Here is a 20,142-nt window from a genome sequence, read left to right as displayed (position 1 = left end):
CTAAATTTGATTTTGCCCTAAGTCCTATGAAAACATGAAGGGGAACGTCCATCTCATAGGTCGATCACATAGATTACATCATAGTGGATTTAAAAATCTAGGATCATTTTCAAGCTGAACAGTATCATTAATATTTGTTTAAAGGAGATATTTTTCCCCCACGTTCCGTGTCTAATGTGCTGCTCCATATAGTGGCCACATTGCTTTCGGCTATTTTATGTCTTAATTATTAAAGTTCATGATATATATATGGTACTCGTTAATCTGCCAGCGTAGTCTGTTGTCTTAATTTCCTTCCCCATCATACATAGTTGACTGCCATTGGACATCTATGTTTGGATCTTCTCTGGTGGTTGAGCTATTCTTCTATGAACTCGCTGTTGATGAGAGTTGCTTTAGTCTAGTGCCTCACCGATTACATCATCAAAAAGTTATTATATCAGCTCTAGTTTTGAGAGTTTTACTGGTTGCACAATTGGTTACTGGAGCTATTTTCTTTCGGTAAAAGCTCATGTGTTCTTATAAATATTGGGTAAATGGTACTTTATTGACGTTGGAGAATGTGTGCAAAGTGTCTCAGAGAATTCTCACGGTACCCAGTGACAGATATCATGACAGTGTAGAAGTTTATTGTGAATAACCCACAAAAGAGTGCAAAAGTGCTGCTATTAGATGGTAGAGTGTAATTTTCAGAGAGCATACAACCCATGCTAATTTACCAGCTTCCCTACGTCGCAGCTGAATTACGAGGAAGCTTCCTCATGGATTAGTCTACTTACAAATAGCGACTGGTCATACGTCATAGGAAGTTTCTGCCTACTTGTCATGCGATAGATCATCTGCAAGTCTGAGTGCATGAATTTTCCTGCATGGGTCGATCGAAAAGATCTAAAACTTATTAAAACTGCTGGTTGATTTGGGAAACAAATCACTGACTTTCCAGGTTTCCCAGTGCAGGAAAGTACGGTAGCCCAGACTGCAGAAGATCTGCAACTACTTCCATGTAGTGCTCTCCGGTATAAGAAGTGGTCCCCGGAACAACCATGATATTGATCATTTCCAACTTCTATCAGATCTTAGATCAATTGAATCTATGGTTGTTGCATGTCGACCAGTTTTCTTGTTGCTAAGACTTCAAATCAATGGAGTTTCTAGAATATACAATTTGTGTCATCTTTCACCAAATATCAAATGAATGACGAAAGCTTATTCATTTAACAATAGACGACATGGTTCAACGTCCAACATCACAGGAAATCCAATAATAGAACATGCGTGGCTTTCATTTGGTACACACTCTGGGAACAAGAACGTAAGGGAAATTCTGATTACGTGTTCTGAATTTGGCTTTTCACATATAGTAATTGTATGCAAGCAGAGGTACAAGTGATCGAAATGAAATGGTACAGCTACTCACTTATTTGGTGTACAGTGTACTGCTTTATTTTTTATACGGTTCAGAAATTTGGGAAGATAATACCCTGATTAGATAAAAGGCATACGATCTGCAATTCAGGCTTTTTGAACCAACCTGCTGATATAAAATAGGAAGATTTTGTGATAGTATGGATTTTGCTCGACACACTCGTGTACTTTGATTCCTGCGCTTTCTTCAATTCGTGGAAAAAAAACCTCAACTACATTGTCTTCAAGTTTCAGACACATGATTCTATCAAATGATATATACTGAGTCTACATGGCCAAGATGATCTGCCCCATAAGTTGTTCTGCATTTCCGCAAGAGTCTACTCCCAACTCCTGCACTAGCCCCCCAAAAGGGAAACAATCTGAAGGAGCCCAACAGGAAATAATGTAACAAAAATAAATTGTGAATAGTTAAGCATTGAATGATAAAATAAATGATATCATTTTGAACTTATAGAGATAATTTTACTGACCTGTCAGGCACATGTTATGTGTAGCCAAAGAGGAAAATAAAGGAAAACAAACTGAGCTGAGAACAGAGCTTCTTCCACTAAAACAGTATGCCACCCAAGAGCTTATCATTTAGCATTTCTGGAAAAGAAATGCCATGCCGTGCTTTAAACATAAATTATTTTCTATCCCTGTGATATCCTCATCCTGGCTTCTTTCGTTCAGTTAATATCCATCTGAAAGAGTACTAGATTTTACTAGAATTCTTCATTCTCTCTTAGAGTAAGATATGTTATCTTGCCAAAAATTCAATCAAATGTTACAGAAGTTTAAAGGCTGTACCTTTTCTCATGTAAAGCCAGAAATTCAATCAACTTGATGCTCATCTTGTACTTCTTTAGCTGATAGTAACTCTGCTAGATAGATCGTGGGATATTAATAGCAATCTCTGCATGGTGCCACTTCCACTCTATAAGATCCCAATAATGTTCATATATATACACCAACCAGTAACAATATGTTGTACACTCTGAACATTTCATAAAATTGATATGAGACAGATAAAGCCTATAGTAAGCCTTTCCAGCAGTGAGAGAACACGATTAGCAGTACACTTAAGCATCCTTAAAGTCATTTACACCAGACAAGAAAATCATGATGCAAACCCAGCCCTCTTCATATCATTTATTAATAGATCTAGTCTCTCGTATAATTCAAACTTCCGATACCCAGCAACTAATAGATCATAAGTAGATCTTGCAAGATTATATGAATCATGTATCTGGTCCAAGAACAAATCCAACCTATTGAAAGCCTTCCGGCGGAAGTAACAACAAATGACTGCCTCAATGTCTTCCGGGCATGTAAAGATCATTCCTCCCTCCAGCAATCTCCGAACAGCATGCTCCATATCATCCAATCTATCGGAGTAAGCATGTAATCTGATAATTCCACAATGCACTCGTGGCAAAACAGAAAAATGCGCGCCAAGTCTCATGAAACCAAGTAGCTTTTCCATCTCCTCAACCACCCCCAAATCCAAATACAACTGCAGAAGCTTCTCCACCATAGCTTCAGTCAGCTCCCATCCTCCATCAGTAATGAACTTCAGAAACCCTCTGACTCCATCCAATTTCATTATTTTGCACAGCCCCTCAAGCTTGGCTTCCAAAATGGTCAGATTTGGCACGATTTTTACTGATACCATCTCTTCAAAGAACCGATCAGCAACATCAAATTTCCCTGATTGTATAAACCCTATGATTAGGGACTCATAAGTCTCAATACTTGGAGAAAACCCAGCTTTCTTTGCAGCTAAGTACCAGCTCATCATGCCATGACCATTTCCCAGCTTGGAATATGCAGAAACAAACACATTATAGGTTGCCAGGTTGGGTTTGCAGTCCTCCATCCTGTCCATTATCTCAAACAAGCTCAAGGCAGTGACAAAGTCCCCCGATGACAAGCAGGCTGTAGTTAGAGCATTAAAAATGCATGAATTTGGCCGAATGCCTTCTTCCTCCATTGATGTAAAGACCCTCATAGCAAAGGGAATATTACCCATTCCCCCACAGAATGAAATTAGCTTCAAATATGGGTCCCTTTCTAGGACACGTTCCTTCAATAGCTTATCTAATTTCCATTCCAAGACCTGATTAATTTTGTACATGAGAAAATGAACTGGGTTCAGACAGTGACCACTTCAAAACGGTTCAATAAAACATATGATAACTCAATACAGGGAATCTAAGATGAGATAAAAATTGCACCAACCCTCCAGAATTCCACTGCAGAAAAATTCCCACTGATAAATTTCTGGCATCACCGGTAGTGATGATTTCAATCATACTAGTTGAAATTTGATAAACCAAATTGAATTTTTTTTTCTACCTATTCTAATATTTCTGTTTAATTTTTTATAAGGAATTCCGTTTTACCTTTCAAACTAAGATCATTTTATAAATTTTGAAGTATAATACCTTGACATCTTGTACTTCAGAACTATCAGGAGAGGCGATAATTTATACAGTGGAACTTTCTTATGCGGTCTTAAACTCTTTAATGTAACAGTGATTAAAGATTATGACTGCAATATAAATTTGATTGCGATCGAATTCCTGTAAGAAAAAAAACCACCATTTGGTACATCATCTACTCTAATATCTCAGTCGCTGAGCTAATAACACTCACGGTTTGTGTTTGCATTACCAGTTGGGCTTTTCTAGGCGCAGAATATTGTAGGGCTGCCACGATGTGCTCCCAAAACGAGGAATCGCACCGAGCCATTGAGCTGTCCTCCTCCAACGCGATCTTGACGCCCAAATCTGGCTCCCTTAGCAACCTCACAAGGAGAGGGTTGGCGGTGGGAGACGGAGGGGAAGGAGATGTCTGGATTTGACGCCAGAAACGCCGCCTCGTGATCGATAAAACCCTAGCCATCGGCGCCATCGTTCCCGGCACAAGGCGCAAAGCCACTGGCCGTTTACGCTTAGCGAAAAAAAATAAAAATAGATTCATTTTACCGAAGGCATCCTTACCTTGTCTTTTTTAAAGTATAATTACCTTTTTAACTTGTTCATGACTTTATATTATTATTCACCACCCAAACTGGGCCGTAGAGAAGCCCATTTAGCGAACGGTTTAAAACTCATCGAGTACTTTGATATCAAAACGATTAGTATGTTAGCACTATGATCTATGAGCACAAGATTTTCCTCCCCCAAAATGGGTTTCAGTTTTTCATTTTATTGCTTTAAAAGTAATATCCGAATCTAATTAATTAACTCTAGAGACTGGAAGAAGTTTTGATGTTTTTCTCGTCGACTATTATTACGCGGTTCTCTTCGTTTTTTTTTTTGGTCTTAAATGTTCTTCTAAGTTCTAGCTTGATTGCCTGCGCCTTTCAAAGCCCTTTGGCATTCCTTTCTGCCTAGTCGTGCAGAAAGTTCTTGGTGCGGGGGAGCAACCTGTGGTTCATGTTGCTATGACAAATACCATCAGTTTTGAATTGAAACATCCCAATCAAATGAGAAGAACACTCTTTGGGGGTGAGCAAATCTGCTTTTGGTTTTATGATACTCGCAGAGCATTTTCTATTTAGATATCTCTTGCTAAGAAGTGCTCAGTGGTCATTATACTGATCTCAGCATACTTCTAATACTTCCATGAGCCAGGGATATTAGATTAACTCATGCTATTAATCACCGTGAGATTATACTCAGTATACTGCAAGGTTATCTTAGCAACTTTCTTATATCATATCCTTCACACAATTGCTCATATTACTTTTATGTGGTAAAGTCTAATGTTTTTGTTCTAATCTGCAGAGCAGTAGCTGCCCCAAGCCCAAAATTCTTTATTCAGATAACCATCTTCCTCTTTCTTGCTTATGTAATGATTGTGTCGTCAATAATCTTGACCGACGTCTAGATTCCTGTTCGGCCTTTCCTCCCTCCTTCCAGCAGCTATTCGTGGATAAATCGGCTACCTTCAACCTTGGTTTATCTTGCTGTTTGCTTATGTCATTGCCGTTAATCAGTTGTGATGTTCTCATAGTAATGATATTTTGAAGCTTACAAAAATTGATCAATTGGCAAATGTGACAGCTCGGTAGAAGTTCTCTATAGGAAACAAGAATGTTCTCGGAATAAATTATTTGCCTAATCACTAGATTACTGTTTAGGTGGGTTTTCACAAGATGGAATATGTGAGAGAGTGAAGAAGGGTGTCTTAGTAACCGCCCATTAGCATGCTTTGCTCAGTGAGTAGTCATGCCCCAGACGCATTCCTATTGTTTTATCACCACTAACACACTTCTCTCATCCTTTGTCAAGAACAACACTATCATCTTCCACAACGTTTGATCTCAAAATTTTCTCTCTTTGTATAATTGTATCACATAGTACTTTGAAAATAATGTTGGTTTGGGCATCTAACCCGAAATACATGAACCTCATATAACTTATAGACGAATAGAGTCCGTTTTTTCTATGCTAAAAGAAAAAAAAAATCACAATATAACTATACGGGCACCGGTGGAAATCCCATCTCTGATTTGCTCCAGTATTGTGGCTCTACCCTTCATCACTCAGGGGTTGGAAAGATCTGGCAAGATCGGCAGACGGAGAAATCGTGTTCTTATTAGTCAGAATAAGGGATTCAAACGATGGATACAGTTCAGAGATGGCTTTAGATCGGTCCACAGCGTCCCTCTGAAGCAGAACATCTTCAACACCTTTAAATGATAGTGCCTGAAATTAGAGGGTTTCCAACAAACTCAAGAAAGAGCTGTACGTTGCTGAACATTTCTTCGTCGCTATCTTGCATGGCTCTTGGATGTTTGCCGCATCCATGTTGGAAGACGTCCATGATGTCTCACTCTAGATTCTCATACCTTATTTCTAGATGTGTTATGTGAGGAAAATCAATTAAAAGCGTTCCTAGCAGGTACTTTCTCCCTTCTCTACCAGACTCCAATAATTCCATCACTAAGCTTCTCGTACTTCGATCCTCAGATGCCGAATAGATGTAACTGCGATACAATTGACATTGTAACAACTCCCTTCTCTGTGTATTCAGTAACGCCTCATTCCTATAGATCAAAAAGTCTTCTTTGCATGCGGTGGTAACGCAGGTGGCAAGAGAGCTCTGGCGTCAAAGTCGAACTTGACGAGGGAGGGATTTCCACATTGCAGTCCTTGTATCCAACCGGTTGAGGATGGAAATCAATATATATATATATATATATATATATATATAGATCTTTTGTTCCTTTGACGGTAATGAAAAATAAAAGATCGAGTACACCAATGCAAAAAGAATAGGATCAACATGAAAAAAGAAGAGGAAATTATTACCTCTTTACTATGGCACCAATACCCACTTCTCCATTGCTCTTTACTGCGAGGAGCAAGAGAAATTTGAGAGTTTTTTTTTTCGTCTTTATTACTAACTATTACCTTCGGAGTCGGAGACGAGGCCCAGAAGTCACAAGACGAATCCGATACGCACATATTTGGTGTATTTGCATGCAGCTCTTCTCCATTTTAGGGGCCAATGCTTCGGATTATAAGTAGTGATTTTGATACAAGCATAAGTGCATAACTTCATCACGAGCTAAAGCCTGAGTTCTGCCTGAATTAAGGGTAATGATTAGCTGATAGGCTGAGGTTTGTATAGGACAATTACATAGCCCTAATTAGCTCTGGAAGTGTTGTAAATAAACAGTCTATTTTGGTCTGTCTGGCGAATCGCGAATTCGTGCTACTGTAGTTATCATGAAGTTATTGGGCGAAAAAAGCTACATCTGTCATTATGAAGCATATAGGCCTAATTGTTTGGGCCAAATCTACCCAACCAAACGGGCCCTTATTGGGCCGATTTGAGATAAACGAAGCACAATTAAGCCGGTCCAATTACCACGCATCTTTCCTAGCTACGCGTATCTATAAATAGCCCCGTCGAGGAGGCCTTACTCTTTTGCCCCTCAAATCCTCTTTCGTCAAGTAGGAAACCCTAACTCTGTTCACCTTCGGAGGCCTTATCCTCTCCTCCTGCGCATCGATCGTTAGAATCGATCTATCTAGTTGATTTATCGACCGGATTGTTCTCTCCGGCGGATCGATCTATGATTTCTTCGCCGCTCGATTTGGAGGTTTAAGATCCGTAGAAGACCTTCTTCTACTATTCTCGGAGATCCGGTGGCTTTAGATCGGTCCACAGCGTCTTCGGATTCCTGTAGATCGTGTTCGAGGAGGTTTTCCGGCGATAGCAATCTGGTGAGCCTATCTGAGGTCTTTGCCCCTTTGGGGCTTGGTTCGTTCGTCCGTGGAGGTTTCTTGCAGCGGCTGGTCGAAATCCCAACCCGACGGGCTTACATACTGTGCTCCTCCTGGAGATTTTAGGCGGATCTCGAATTCTCGATCTGTTTATCTGTTCGCATCGTGATTCGCTCTACAAAGCACGGAGTGGTTCTTTGTTGAATTGGAGAAGACACCGATGCGATCATTGAGGAATTGAGGGAGATTAATTACTTGTACACATGTCTATGTTTTTCTGTTGTTCTAGCTTATTGCCAGGCCTGCTTCAATTTTTCAGGCTTTAAGTTCGCTTGCAGCTCCATTTAGAGCAAAATTTTCTTCTTTGTGGTTTATCTGGTGTGCATTTTTAGATCAGAGGAAAACCAGAAAGAAAGAAAAATAATGGCTGTGTATTATAAGTTTAAAAGTGCAAAAGATTACGACTCTATTCCCATTGAGGGGCAATTCATATCTGTTGCCAATTTGAAAGAAAGGATTTTTGAATCCAAGCATTTGGGAAGGGGTACAGATTTTGACCTCATGGTCACAAATGCACAGACTGACGAAGGTTGGTTCTTTCTCAAAGACAAAATTTTGTTGATTCCTCAAATAGTTTCATTTTGTATACCAATATATATTTTAGTGGATAGTTAGCATCAAAGACCATAAAAGAGAAAAGCTTAATAGCAATGACAATGATACATGCATTTGGGATTTTAACGGATGGGCTAAGGGTATATGTTTCTGTTGTATTACCTTCTTGGGGAATTTGGGTTGATATGTGGATTCATATGGACTTTTTGTATTCTTCACTTTCCGGTTTCAGAGTATGTAGATGAAGCAGCTATGATACCTAAAAACACATCGGTATTGATTCGTCGAGTTCCAGGACGACCACGGAAGACTATTGTTACTGAACCAGACGAGTACTACTTCGCACTCTGAAACTTGAGCATTTGCTTTCGTTTAGATATGTTACTGTAATAAGTTGTTTTCTGCAACTTTATTGCGTGCAAGTTAGGGAAAGCAGGTCTAGGATAATGATGAAGTTATCTTGAGATTTGCATTTCATCTGCAGGCCAAAAGTTGTAGAGGATAAAGTAGATGTTTTAACTCAAAGTAGCACGTTGATTGGTGATTCATCCACAGTGAAATATGTAAGCTTAAGTACCCATAGATGTCGTTACATTGGACAAATGTTACTTTAATTTACCCTTTTCTAATGCCAATCAGTAGAATCATATTGTTGAAATTGTACAAGGAGGACTTCTGACAAATACTATGTTCGGATGATAAATCTATTGAACATTGCAGCATGAGGAATCAGAATGGGATGAGTTTGGTAATGACTTGTATGCCATTCCTGAAGTGCTGCCATCTCAGTCAAATATCACAGCAGTGGATATTTCTCCAGTGGACAAGGCTGATGAGGATAACAAGATTAAAGCTTTAGTTGGCGCATCTGCCCTTGACTGGAATGGGTGAGATTCATTGAAGGCTTAGTTTATCTTTTAAACAATGAAACAGTATTATGATGCTTATCAAAGATTTAAAGCTGCAAAAAACAAAGGAGATAATGGTGGTCATCATTCTCCATAATGTAGCATTTTCACCTGGTGAACATTCTTTGCAGCCAATCTCAAGAATCATATGGTGCCGGCAGAGGTTATGGAAGGGGAATGGGTGCAAGGATGACTGGTGGACGTGGTTTTGGTAATACTGCAAATCCTTACAGTGACTTCATCTTTATTTCTTTCTTTTTGAAACTGAATGTGGTGGGATATTAATTCTGAATGAGATTAAACAGTCAAGGTGATGTGACCCCCATAATTTTACATTCTGTGCAAGAGTACAAGATATTTGTTTTTAATGAGTGACATTGTATCATTTAACTTAGTGATGATAATACTCTACTCATTCCTTCATGCAATTCATGACAGTAGTGGATGCAGGTTTTTGTTATGTAATGTAGATTTATGTCTGTCATATTCTTAAGAAGCTATTCCATTTTCTTGGATGCCTACATTCCCTTGTTTTTGTGTTTTTATGAGAAGGCCGCAGTGGGTTTGAGCGCAAAACTCCTCCAGCAGGCTACGTCTGTCATAGATGCAAAGTGCCTGGTATGTTGGTGTTGGTTTGTCTTTTCTTACGGGGTTCAGTAACAGTAAGTTTACATTCACTGGGCAAATGTTATTGTTCAGGTCATTTTATTCAGCATTGCCCGACAAATGGTGACCCTAATTACGACATTCGAAGGGTGAAACCCCCAACAGGCATTCCAAAATCAATGCTGATGGCAACTCCTGATGGCTCGTATGCTTTGCCAAGTGGTGCTGTTGCTGTTCTAAAGCCAAATGAGTAAGCTGTAACTTTACCTTGAAGTTCCCTTTTTTTTAAATGGCATTTCAATAATATTTGGAACATGAGGATCTTTCTTGTTAATAGAGCTGCATTTGAGAAGGAAATAGAAGGCATACCGACCACTCGTCCTGTCAGTGATCTTCCACCAGAATTGCGCTGCCCATTGTGTAAAGAAGTAATGAAAGATGCTGTTTTAACTAGCAAGTGTTGTTTCAGGAGTTTTTGTGACAGATGTAAGTGCCATACTTTTCAAACTTATTTTCTTCTGTTACTAGTGAGGGAATTTTGATATGGTACTTTCCTCATCAGTCTTACTGGAAAAAAATAATGAAAATGAGCTTTTTTCAGGTCAGAATTAAAGTACCTCGCAAGTGTATATGACCTGTCTATAACCTTTACATCATCTTGGTCTCTAATTTTTTTCTAGTACTTCGTGTTATAGCATTTGCTGGACCATTAATATTTTGCATTATTTTTTATACATTTACCTGGTTTGAACTGTCTTTGAGTTGTACCTATGGCTTTCTCCATTAGGCATTAGAGACTACATAATTACCAAGTCAATGTGTGTTTGTGGGGCCACAAGTATATTGGCAGATGACCTTCTTCCAAATAAAACACTTAGAGAAACTATCAGCCGTATATTGGAGTCAACAACCAGTAGCACAGAAAATGCTGGAAGTTTGGTGCAAGTGCAGGATATGGAATCAGCTCGTCCTGTACAATCCAAAATCCCATCTCCTACTCCGTCTGTTGCTTCCAGAGATGGACCAAAGGGACTTCCTCCTGTGGAGCATTCTCCTGAAGCTGAGAGTGCAAGCGGAGTGAAGGCTGCAAATGTTGATATTACTTCTTCAGACAAGAAAGCTATGGTAATTGGGAATGCTTCTGAAGCAACACCAGAATCAACAAGTGCACGAGAGCCTAAATCGCCAGAGGTTGCTCCTGTTTCTGAAGATGTCCAGGAAAAGCTGCTTGCTGGTGAGCAAGGTGTGTGAAAAGCACTTTGCAATGTTGATTTTTTAATTTTTTTTAAGTACTTCTAGCTATAGATTCCCATTTTAGTTTGTGGATTACCAGGCACATCTGATGGGCATTTGGGTTTTTGGTCAAGTTTCTTAGGACAATTTAATATTTCACGGAAAATATATACTAGTGAGTGTTATTATTATATATGCCTAAATTTGTAGATGGAGTGAAATCATGTCGTTGGATGTTGTCAAGACTTAATTGTCTTTTTGTGACGATGGAGTTCAATCATATGCAGTAAAGTAATGCATATCTGATGCTGTGATTGGTGAAAATAAATTTGTAGACAACATTCAATTTTCATTTAAAATTAAATAAGTCATACCAACTGTATTATTATATAGCAAGTAGAAGACCAGTAGGAAGTAGAATCAGCAATTTAGTGGTGAACTGAATGTATGGATGCTGATGCCCCTTTCTATATTTGCAAGGTGGTGTCTTTTTTAAAGCTGGTCGATGTTTTCGTCAATATTTTTTCTTAGATTCTTCATCTATCTAAGAAACATCCGTTTTCCTCTTTTTCCTTGGCTCCTAATAAGGGTTCATTCTTTTTGTTTTATCAGGAAAGAAGAAGAAGAAGAAAAAAACACGCCTTCCTGGAAGTGGTGAGTGCATTTTGGCAGTTTCTGCGTAATATCAGCTAGATAATGACTTTGTTTAGTTCAACTGCCTTATATTAAATGAGTATGCAGTTGGAGATGATTATCCTTTGCTCTGTATTTTTCAAACATCAGTCTTGTATGTTTTGTCATTATCATGAATTTTAATTTTCTCCCTCACTGTAGCTTCTGACATGCAATGGAGAAATTATCAAGATATTGGAGCTGAAAATTTTGCTGGGATGCCATTTGCTGCATCAGGCTACAACCAATATTGGCATGGTGGAATGCCTTTGGGAATTGAAGGGTATATGGCACCTTTTGGTGGTCCGATGCCTTACATGGGTTATACACCAGGTCCTTTTGATGTTCCTTTTGGTGGGGGGATCATGCCACATGATCCATTTGTTGCGCAAGGTTATATGATGCCTCCACATGTTCCAAGGTAGTGTGGTTATTTGCAAGGTCTTATTGATTGGACATTTTCATCTGTTAATGAAAAGCTTTGAAAATAGTAAATTATGTGCTGGTATCAAGCTTTTTTTTGTTTCTGGAAAATATCTCTCATAGTTCTATTGCAATTGCCCATTATTTTTTGGTGGTTATAGATTAATATTTTGCATTCCCTTTCTTTATTTGATTCATTAGCTTAATAAATGTTATTTTGCATCACATGGCTAAATTGATGAAAACTATTCTAGGGATTTGTCTGAGTTAGCTGTCAGCAGCATGGGCATGAATATGGGGCCACCAGTTATGAGCAGGGAAGAGTTTGAGGCAAGGAAAGCTGATCTTAGGAGAAAACGTGAAATGGAACGACTTAATGAAAGGTAATAGAAAGCATCTTATTATCTAGTTTTAGCTTCTTTCCTTTTGCCGCTTCTGAGTTGGCCAAGTGACTACAATGGATTCTCCTTGTTGAGGTCCTAGATTGGACTTCAGTCTATATTAGTTCTTCTTTATATTTTTAACCAACAAATTTAGCTTTCTTTATAAATAGTCTAGAGGCCATCCTACAATTTGTCATTATTAAGCATCTTTGTCATTCGCATATCTTTTCCATTTTGTGTCTTTCTCGTTTGCATGTTTGCAACCACCTCTGATTGATGATAGGAGGCCTTTGAAATTGGATCTAGTTCTGTGAGCTATTTCGAAGGCTCTATTTGGTCTGTGTTTACTGCAAGTCTATGCTACCATCTGGTACTTCAACTCAAGTTCCAACTACCTTTTCTCTGCCATTTTATGTTTTTTAACACGGAAATCTGATTGCAAACAGGGAGAAATAACATAACCATCTGTCACATATGCGAGTTGAGCTTTAGTCGAGTTTGAAAGAGATATCACCTAGTTTTCCAGTATCTGCAGACATGCTTACCTCTATAATTGTTGATGTTTGGTTGCAGAGAGAGGGAGCATTCCAGGGATAGGGGGCCCAGAAGGGAAACAAGAGAAGCAGGCGGTGCCAGTGATATTCCACCAGTGAAGTCAAAGCCAAAGCCTGTATGTTGTTTTTTGTCCATCATTTTTCTTGTTCAATTTTGTACTCTATGTTTCATCCTTATAGCAGCACCAGATATCAAGTGGAGAGGCAAGACTTTTGCATTACTAGTCACATTGATCTATAGCTGTCAAAACTACGTCATCATCCTTTGATCCTTTCATGAAAATCATCATGATGGTTAGGATCGGCCATGAGCAATCCCCTCGGAAGGCAGTGTGCTGAATCATAAAGAACTAAACTTGGAATTGGTCATTTCCATACCAATGCAAGACGTGCGACCGTGTTCTTTGTTTCATAGCAGGGCAGCTTTCTTCTTTAATTTATCCTGTTAGCTAGCTGAGCTGGGTAGCAGATCGCCTATATGATTTACTTCATTTTAGGTCTGTACTGTTGTGTGAATCCGAGAGGCTGCTTACTAAAGCTCAGCTCTAGGAAACGCCTTTTGAGCCTCGGTGTCTTCCAGACTATTACGAAATGGCTGGAAGATTGGGCCTCTTTTTCTTGCTGCTGTTTCGCTAATTTTAGGATTCAGCCGGGGAGTTTGAGCTTTGCTGAACGTGTAGCATTTTCCAGTAGGAAAATATTGAACCCACTAAATAAGTGCCCTTTACATTAATTTGTCCAACATACCTTTTAATGTAAATAATTCACTATATGATACTGGAGATATGGTTCTCGTGTTCCGATCAGGCTTTTCGCTGATCCATGGGCCTTTTTGTCAAGCCTGTCTATATGTGTGTGTGTGTGTGTATATATATATATATAATATTGGCTTTTAGGTTGGGCTTGATGTTGTAGGGGTATCTGGGTAATATCGGTTCTCTAAGTATTGTCTTATTATCGTTCTTTGACAGCAGCAGAGGTTGATCTCCGAAGGTGGTCCACTGAACCGATCTGATCGAAACGAGCAACCCGAAAAGGCGTCGGGTCTGGATCGTCGCGCCCCTCCTCGCGAGCCCTCGCGCCACTCCCCGCACCTTCGCACCAGCAAGAAGAGGTCCTCCTCCTCCTCGGACCAAATCGAGCAACCACCCGAACCCGCAAAGCCAGACAAGAAGCAAAAAGGAAGCGTCTTCTCCCGCATCAGCTTCCCGGATCCCAACACTACCAGCACCGGAGCCGGCACGAGCAAGAAGAGGAAATCGTCGTCCTCCGAACTCCCACCACAGCCACCGCCACCGCCACCTCCACCACCACCGAAGGAGAAGAGTAACACCGGTCTGAAGGAAAGCTACGACCAACAGTCTGTGATTGGAGGAGGGCGGAGAGGGAGCGGTGGTGGGTATGATCGCAACTCCAGCGAAGAGGAGGAGGAGGAGTACCATTTCAAGCGAAGGCCTTCGAGGAGAGCGGCGGAATGGGAGGAGGAGGGCCGCAGGCACCCGAGAGGGTCGAGGGAAAGGGACCATCAGCATGACCGTCCGCATGGGAGCAAACGTAGATGAGAGAGAGAGAGAGAGAGAGAGAGAGAGAGAGAGAGAGAGAGAGTCACTTGATGTTATAATAAGTGTTAGGGCTATGCCCGAAAGTTATGTACATTACGGGAAACTAAATATTTTTCTGAATGATATTGCAAATCAGAAATTTCACATTTATGAATTATGATTCATTGTTAAAATCAAATATCCAGACACAAACTTTGAATGATGTACCCTAGATGTAATAATATTTAGGCCTGTTGGTGTTGCAATTATTTTCCTGTACAACCGAATTGCTGCAAAGCCCCACCTGTCGAATACGTGCCCACATTACGATCGCTACACGTACGTTCTTTTTATATCTCCTCGTTTTGTGTTCCTCCTCTGCATCACGCTGCCATTCCACATACTGAAGATACCACTGGAAATATCTTCAGTTAAATCTTTCCCAATTATTAACAGAATGAGCCAGCAACAGCCACGGAGGCCCCTAGGAGCTGATCGGGGACAAGGCATCAAATACGGTGACGTCTTCTCCGTCACCAGTGACCTCGCCGGCCAGCCCATAGCCCCCAAGGACGCGGTCATGATGCAGTCGGCCGAGAACATCGTGCTTGGCCAAACACAGAAGGACGGCCCCGCCGCCAGCATGCTCTCAGCCGCTGCCTGCAATGAGCGTGCGGGCGTCGTCTGCCACGACCAAGTCAGCGATGTCCCACGAGACCAGGGTATCACCGCCACAGAGACTCCCATCCCCGGGGGCCGTGTCGTCACTGAGTTCCTAGCCAGACAGGTAAATGTGTGAATTATGAGAAGAGGGCTTCTCTGCAAAAATTTCCAAGTGACGCGCGGTTTTGCTGTTTTAGGTGGTGGGGCAGTACGTGACCGCCGACAACCCTGGAGGAGGAGTACCAGAAGGAACCAAAATAACGATCGGCGAAGCTATGGAGGCCGCCGCCTTGACGGCGGGGGATCAGCCGGTCGAACCGAGCGACTTGGCGGCCATCCAAGCCGCCGAGCTGAGAGCTACCGGTTTTGATATGCCGTTGCCTGGTGGCGTCGCCGACCAGGCGCAGGCAGCGGCGAGCGCCAACGTTTCGGTTGCACGCGACGACGACAAGATCAAGCTTCGTGACGTCCTCTCGGTAATTAATTATATAAAATTTTATTTGTTTAGTAGTAGAACGGCTATAACATATGACCGGTCAATGTAACAAGAATTTGCCACGACGGAACAGGATGCGACGGTAAAGCTTCCTGCGGACAAGCCGGTGGAGATAGATGACGCGGCGGCGGCGGTGGGAATGGAGATACGCAACAAGCCGGACATGATTGCGAGGCCCGGCGGTGTCGCTTCGTCGCTGGCCGCAGCGGCGCGGCTCAATCAATATAGGCAGTAGGCGTCATCTGCAAGAGTTTCCAGTGCTTGTTACTATCTTAGTCTATTACTCTTCTTCTTCTTTGATGTATATTATATATGAATGTGTCATATGGTACTTGCAATGGTAATGAGTAACTCAAATATACTCTTACTGTGGATTGGGCCTGGAAATGCATAAAAGCCCAACAAGATGGTATCCTTTCTTTCTTTGGGCTTTAATTGGATCACAAATTGGGTTGGAAGTAATGGGCTCCTCTTGTGATAGTAGTTTTAAGAAGGCAGTGGGAGAAGCTTCCCTATCCTCGTAGTAGGACCATGTACTTGTACAGTTCTGATGAGTTGGGAAGTTTCACGACGAGAGATGAAGATCCAGTCCAGGCTATCAAATCCTTTTGTGTCCCCTCCACTAAACAACTGGTGGGCCAGCTGCTAATTTATTATTTATTATTTATTATTTATCAGGGGGACCCAGTTATGTACGAACCAACGTATTGTCTGGTATCTGCAACGATGCATCGATCCACTTTGGTGTTCCTTAATTACCCAAAGAACCACATCCATCAATAAACCTACAGCTCCATCGAGATTCTATGTTCTATGGGTCTCCTCACCAATCACCATACCGCTGGCTACTGGCTATGTTATAATTCGGTTTTGGAGCGATAGAATGTTATATTATTACTGTTGTTACGATAATATGTATGTTTGGCATTAATTATATCCTTTAAGACCTTCCCAATATTCAATTATGTTTTAATTCCACCAAGTAATATCTTGTAACCGAGTTGACAGTTTACTTTCTTCACATATATAGAGAAAATGAATAATTTATATTATATATATGGTCCCTATTCACATGCTACTGGGGCTCAATAATGAGCAGTTATTGGTCCGGATCGTATGTATCATCTATCTACCACTACCAGATAATATCCAAACCCAATTAATTGTGCAGTTAGTTCTTGACAATTAAAAGCTTTTGAGCAGTATACGATGGAAGATGAGCAAGGTGAAGGACAGTGCCAATGTTTGGGCATAAACAGGATTTAAACAGTGATTGGACAGCTGATCGAGAGGTTCAGGGAACCATCTAACTTCCACCAAAACGCCAAAGCTATCCTCCAGTTCTTATTATTGTATCCCACTTGGAGATTGGCATGTTTCTACTCTCTTCTATCTCATGGAGGAGGCCCACATATATGAACATATATATATATATATATATATATATATATATATATATATATATAAACTAGCTGGGGAACTGAATCATGTGCCCACTACATACTATCCACAGGGAGAGGGAGTTTTACTGCACATTAATAATAGCAGTCAGTTGAACCCTTGGTTGGTTTTTATCCAATGCAGTCAGAAAAAAAATAAAATAAAATACTCCAAGCTCAATAACCAGAGGTTATGTGAAAATTTAAGTCTTTAACCAGAGAACGTTTTGTATGAAAATTAATTTTTTAGCACAACTTATGTCTCATAGTGAATTAGCATTCAAATACTCTAATAACAATGCTTCACCCGGTTAATTCCATCTGCAAAAGAGACAAAAAAGAAAAAAAAAAGTGGTTTTGGCGTTTGAGATTTGGATAAAACTTGAGAAAGGTTTAATTTCGTTGGCGGTTTATTTCGCTTCTATGGACAAACAGGCGAACGTGATCTAGAAAGATGCCAAGTGAAGCGAATCTTGTGGTGTACTGATGCCACTTAATAACAGTAAAACACTGGCAGCCGGGAATCCTGGATCTTGCTAGATAGATTCCCTATGTGGATAAATCTTTCACAGTTTGTGCTACTAAGGACAAGATTTATGCCACGAATACTTGTTCTTGATGGTCCAAGAATCCACGATATCGTAAGCACTTATTAGAGTCAATGGTAGTTGCCGGTGTCCAATAGATTATTGAGTAAATCGATCTTTGATTGGGCTGAAGCTTGCATTTGGATTAATTAATTGCTTATTTTATTCATCTATACGAGGTGTACAAATAGACATTATATAAGTATAAATTAGTTTTAATATTTATCGGTGGTGCGCGTCCAATAATTAAAAAGAGATTAGGATACAAATACTATCTCGCTAAATTAAGACAAAAGGAACTAGTATTCATGGCTTTCAGTGGAACTAATTTATCTCCTAGCAGCATTGGAGAGAGAACCATGCACAACAACAACAACAACAACAACACAGACTAATGTTTTCATTCAATGATTGTTAGCCATTTGCTTGTACACATGGATATCTTACAAGTTGTATTACTTATAATGGAGTGCCGTATCTATTTGCCATAACTCTTACCTAATATTATAAGCAGGAAGCCATTATTATGTTTTATATATAACGTACTTGTATTACTATAAATCAGAAGAATACATACATACACACATATATATATATATATAAAGAGATGAATGATGTAAGTTAAAAGGTTTATGTAAGTAATTGCTAACTAGAAGGGTAGATCTACGTGATTTATGAGAGATGTGTACCTACCTTTAACTCAATCGTACAAAATGTTGATATTTATTTGTGTGATGTCCAAATAACAAGACATGTGGCCTGTCATAGTCAACCATCAACATTACAATTAAATAGATCTCAAGTACTTCATGAGCAGTATGCATCATTACCAGAATTCTCAGAATTTTGCCTAAATTGCAACTAAAATTGATAGTTATACGTCTGAGTTGGCTAACAAACGGGCAGACAAAGAGTAAGATGAATGATAGGGTTTTTATCTTAACTGATAATAAAGTAACATATAAGGAATTGAGAATCTAAATCAAATTGGAGAAAGGATCGAGCACGGTAGATTTTCAGAGTACTGTTGTAGTTACTTTATGACTTTAAACCTGCAGTACTGGGCAGCAAACTAGTTAGCGATAGTAGTTGTATTTTTTGGAGCAAGGCAAAGGGGGGGCCATCTCCTCGTGAGCCTTTTAATACCAAGGACGAACGTATACTGCACCTTCCCCCTCTCTCCTCTCTCTCTCTCTCTCTCTTCCAAGTTCCACAACAACCGTTCATTTATTTGTGACTTTTCTGATTTAATGTTATTTTAATTAAAAGTTTATATTTTTAATTGTGGGTCAGAAGCATTTATTAGAAATCTTGCTTGTTATGTGGCAACCGTAATTGAAGACACTGAAAGTATAAGCGTTTTTAATGAGGCTGAAAGTTTTCACATTGTATTTATAGCACACTATCGAAGTTATAGAAAGTTTAAAAAAAATTCTAAAGAAAAAATGAGCAAATTAAACTAATTAAAATGATATTACTCTCTTCCCTTTCTTCTTCTTTAGATAGATAAGAGACCCAAAGCAAGAGAAAAAAAAATTTAAATTAAATTAAAATGCGGACTATTTCATCGTTCTTAGAAGACGATTGTAAAAGCAAGATAGAGATAAAAATATTTTTATAATCTTTAGCATATATAGTTTAGTTATTAGGAGAGAGAAACCTGGATTCCATGCACCAGTAGGAGGTGGTATTCATCACCACATTTCCCGGCTTCCGTCACGTCAATATTTATTGAAGACGGCAGCCCAGTTTTTAAATAATGAAAGACTAGTTAAAGACATTAATACAATAAATATAGGTAAGGTTTGTTTTAGGCCCTACTTTTTTTTTTTTTTGACAGTAATTACACTTCACTCTGTATGCTTCTATTACTTATGGACCCACTGTAAAAGAAATCCTTTCTTAAGCTTGGGATAATTTGCTTTTAACCCTCTAAATTAAACCTTTCTTCTATATGACTTTTCTAAACTATTCTTTTGATATAAAATGGCCTCCTTATTTATTAAAAATATTATTAAAAAAAATTTCCGTTAAGTTATATTTATGTTACTTATTTTCATTCATAAGTTGGCATTTGATAGTCAGATGACAAATATATAACATGTTTACCCGTTTATGCACGTACAAACCATATGCAAATTAATAGAGAATTTTAATTAAATAAAATACACCTATATTGTCCCAAGTCTGTCAATCTCATAAGTCTCTTGAGTATAGGCAAAGACTTATCCGTGAATGAATCCCTTATTTTATTTCTCTCCTCCTCCCCTAGTCTGGTCCCCTCCTTTGGTTTTCCATATCGAGGGAAGACAGTAGCCTACCAGTAAAGCTGTTGTAGGATAGTCGCAAGATCCGGAGGTTGGGAAGGCC

The 20,142-nt window shown here is 39.6% G+C and overlaps 3 protein-coding genes across 6 annotated transcripts; 2 read left to right on the top strand and 1 right to left on the bottom strand.

Moving 5' to 3' along the window:
* Positions 1-1,233: 1,233 nt before the first annotated feature.
* On the bottom strand, positions 1,234-4,408 carry LOC140780433 (pentatricopeptide repeat-containing protein At2g30780-like). Of its 3 annotated transcripts, XM_073126004.1 has the most exons (4): positions 4,084-4,408; positions 2,218-3,526; positions 1,899-2,111; positions 1,234-1,787 (listed from the first exon to the last, which is right to left on the bottom strand). In XM_073126004.1, exons 1-2 carry the CDS (start codon positions 4,390-4,392, stop codon positions 2,528-2,530), a joined length of 1,308 nt encoding a protein of 435 aa, XP_072982105.1. In that variant the 5' UTR covers positions 4,393-4,408; the 3' UTR covers positions 1,234-1,787; positions 1,899-2,111; positions 2,218-2,527. The 3 variants fall into 3 exon arrangements, with proteins under 3 accessions (XP_072982105.1, XP_072982096.1, XP_072982112.1); XM_073125995.1 differs by having other exon boundaries at positions 1,899-3,526; XM_073126011.1 differs by having other exon boundaries at positions 1,234-1,758; positions 1,899-3,526.
* A 2,947-nt stretch (positions 4,409-7,355) lies between these two features.
* Positions 7,356-14,758, top strand: LOC140785201 (E3 ubiquitin ligase PARAQUAT TOLERANCE 3-like). 2 transcript variants are annotated; one of them, XM_073132983.1, is made up of 14 exons: positions 7,356-8,241; positions 8,500-8,599; positions 8,752-8,830; positions 8,988-9,154; positions 9,307-9,386; positions 9,728-9,793; positions 9,875-10,031; positions 10,119-10,267; positions 10,569-11,024; positions 11,627-11,668; positions 11,849-12,107; positions 12,364-12,492; positions 13,066-13,162; positions 14,021-14,758. In XM_073132983.1, exons 1-14 carry the CDS (start codon positions 8,076-8,078, stop codon positions 14,606-14,608), a joined length of 2,535 nt encoding a protein of 844 aa, XP_072989084.1. In that variant the 5' UTR covers positions 7,356-8,075; the 3' UTR covers positions 14,609-14,758. The 2 variants fall into 2 exon arrangements, with proteins under 2 accessions (XP_072989084.1, XP_072989079.1); XM_073132978.1 differs by having other exon boundaries at positions 14,018-14,758.
* A 207-nt stretch (positions 14,759-14,965) lies between these two features.
* On the top strand, positions 14,966-16,193 carry LOC140785215 (late embryogenesis abundant protein D-34-like). The gene is made up of 3 exons (XM_073132995.1): positions 14,966-15,374; positions 15,448-15,726; positions 15,820-16,193. The coding sequence occupies exons 1-3, from the start codon at positions 15,045-15,047 to the stop codon at positions 15,979-15,981; spliced, it is 771 nt and encodes a 256-aa protein (XP_072989096.1). The 5' UTR covers positions 14,966-15,044; the 3' UTR covers positions 15,982-16,193.
* The last annotated feature ends 3,949 nt before the right edge of the window (positions 16,194-20,142 follow it).

The sequence above is a fragment of the Typha latifolia genome, chromosome 1 (genome assembly GCF_019914945.1).
Source record: "Typha latifolia isolate L0001 chromosome 1, TyphaL0001v2, whole genome shotgun sequence".
Lineage (NCBI taxonomy): Eukaryota > Viridiplantae > Streptophyta > Magnoliopsida > Poales > Typhaceae > Typha > Typha latifolia.
Note: the sequence above shows the minus strand (reverse complement) of the source record. Positions and strands in the feature narration are given on the sequence as shown.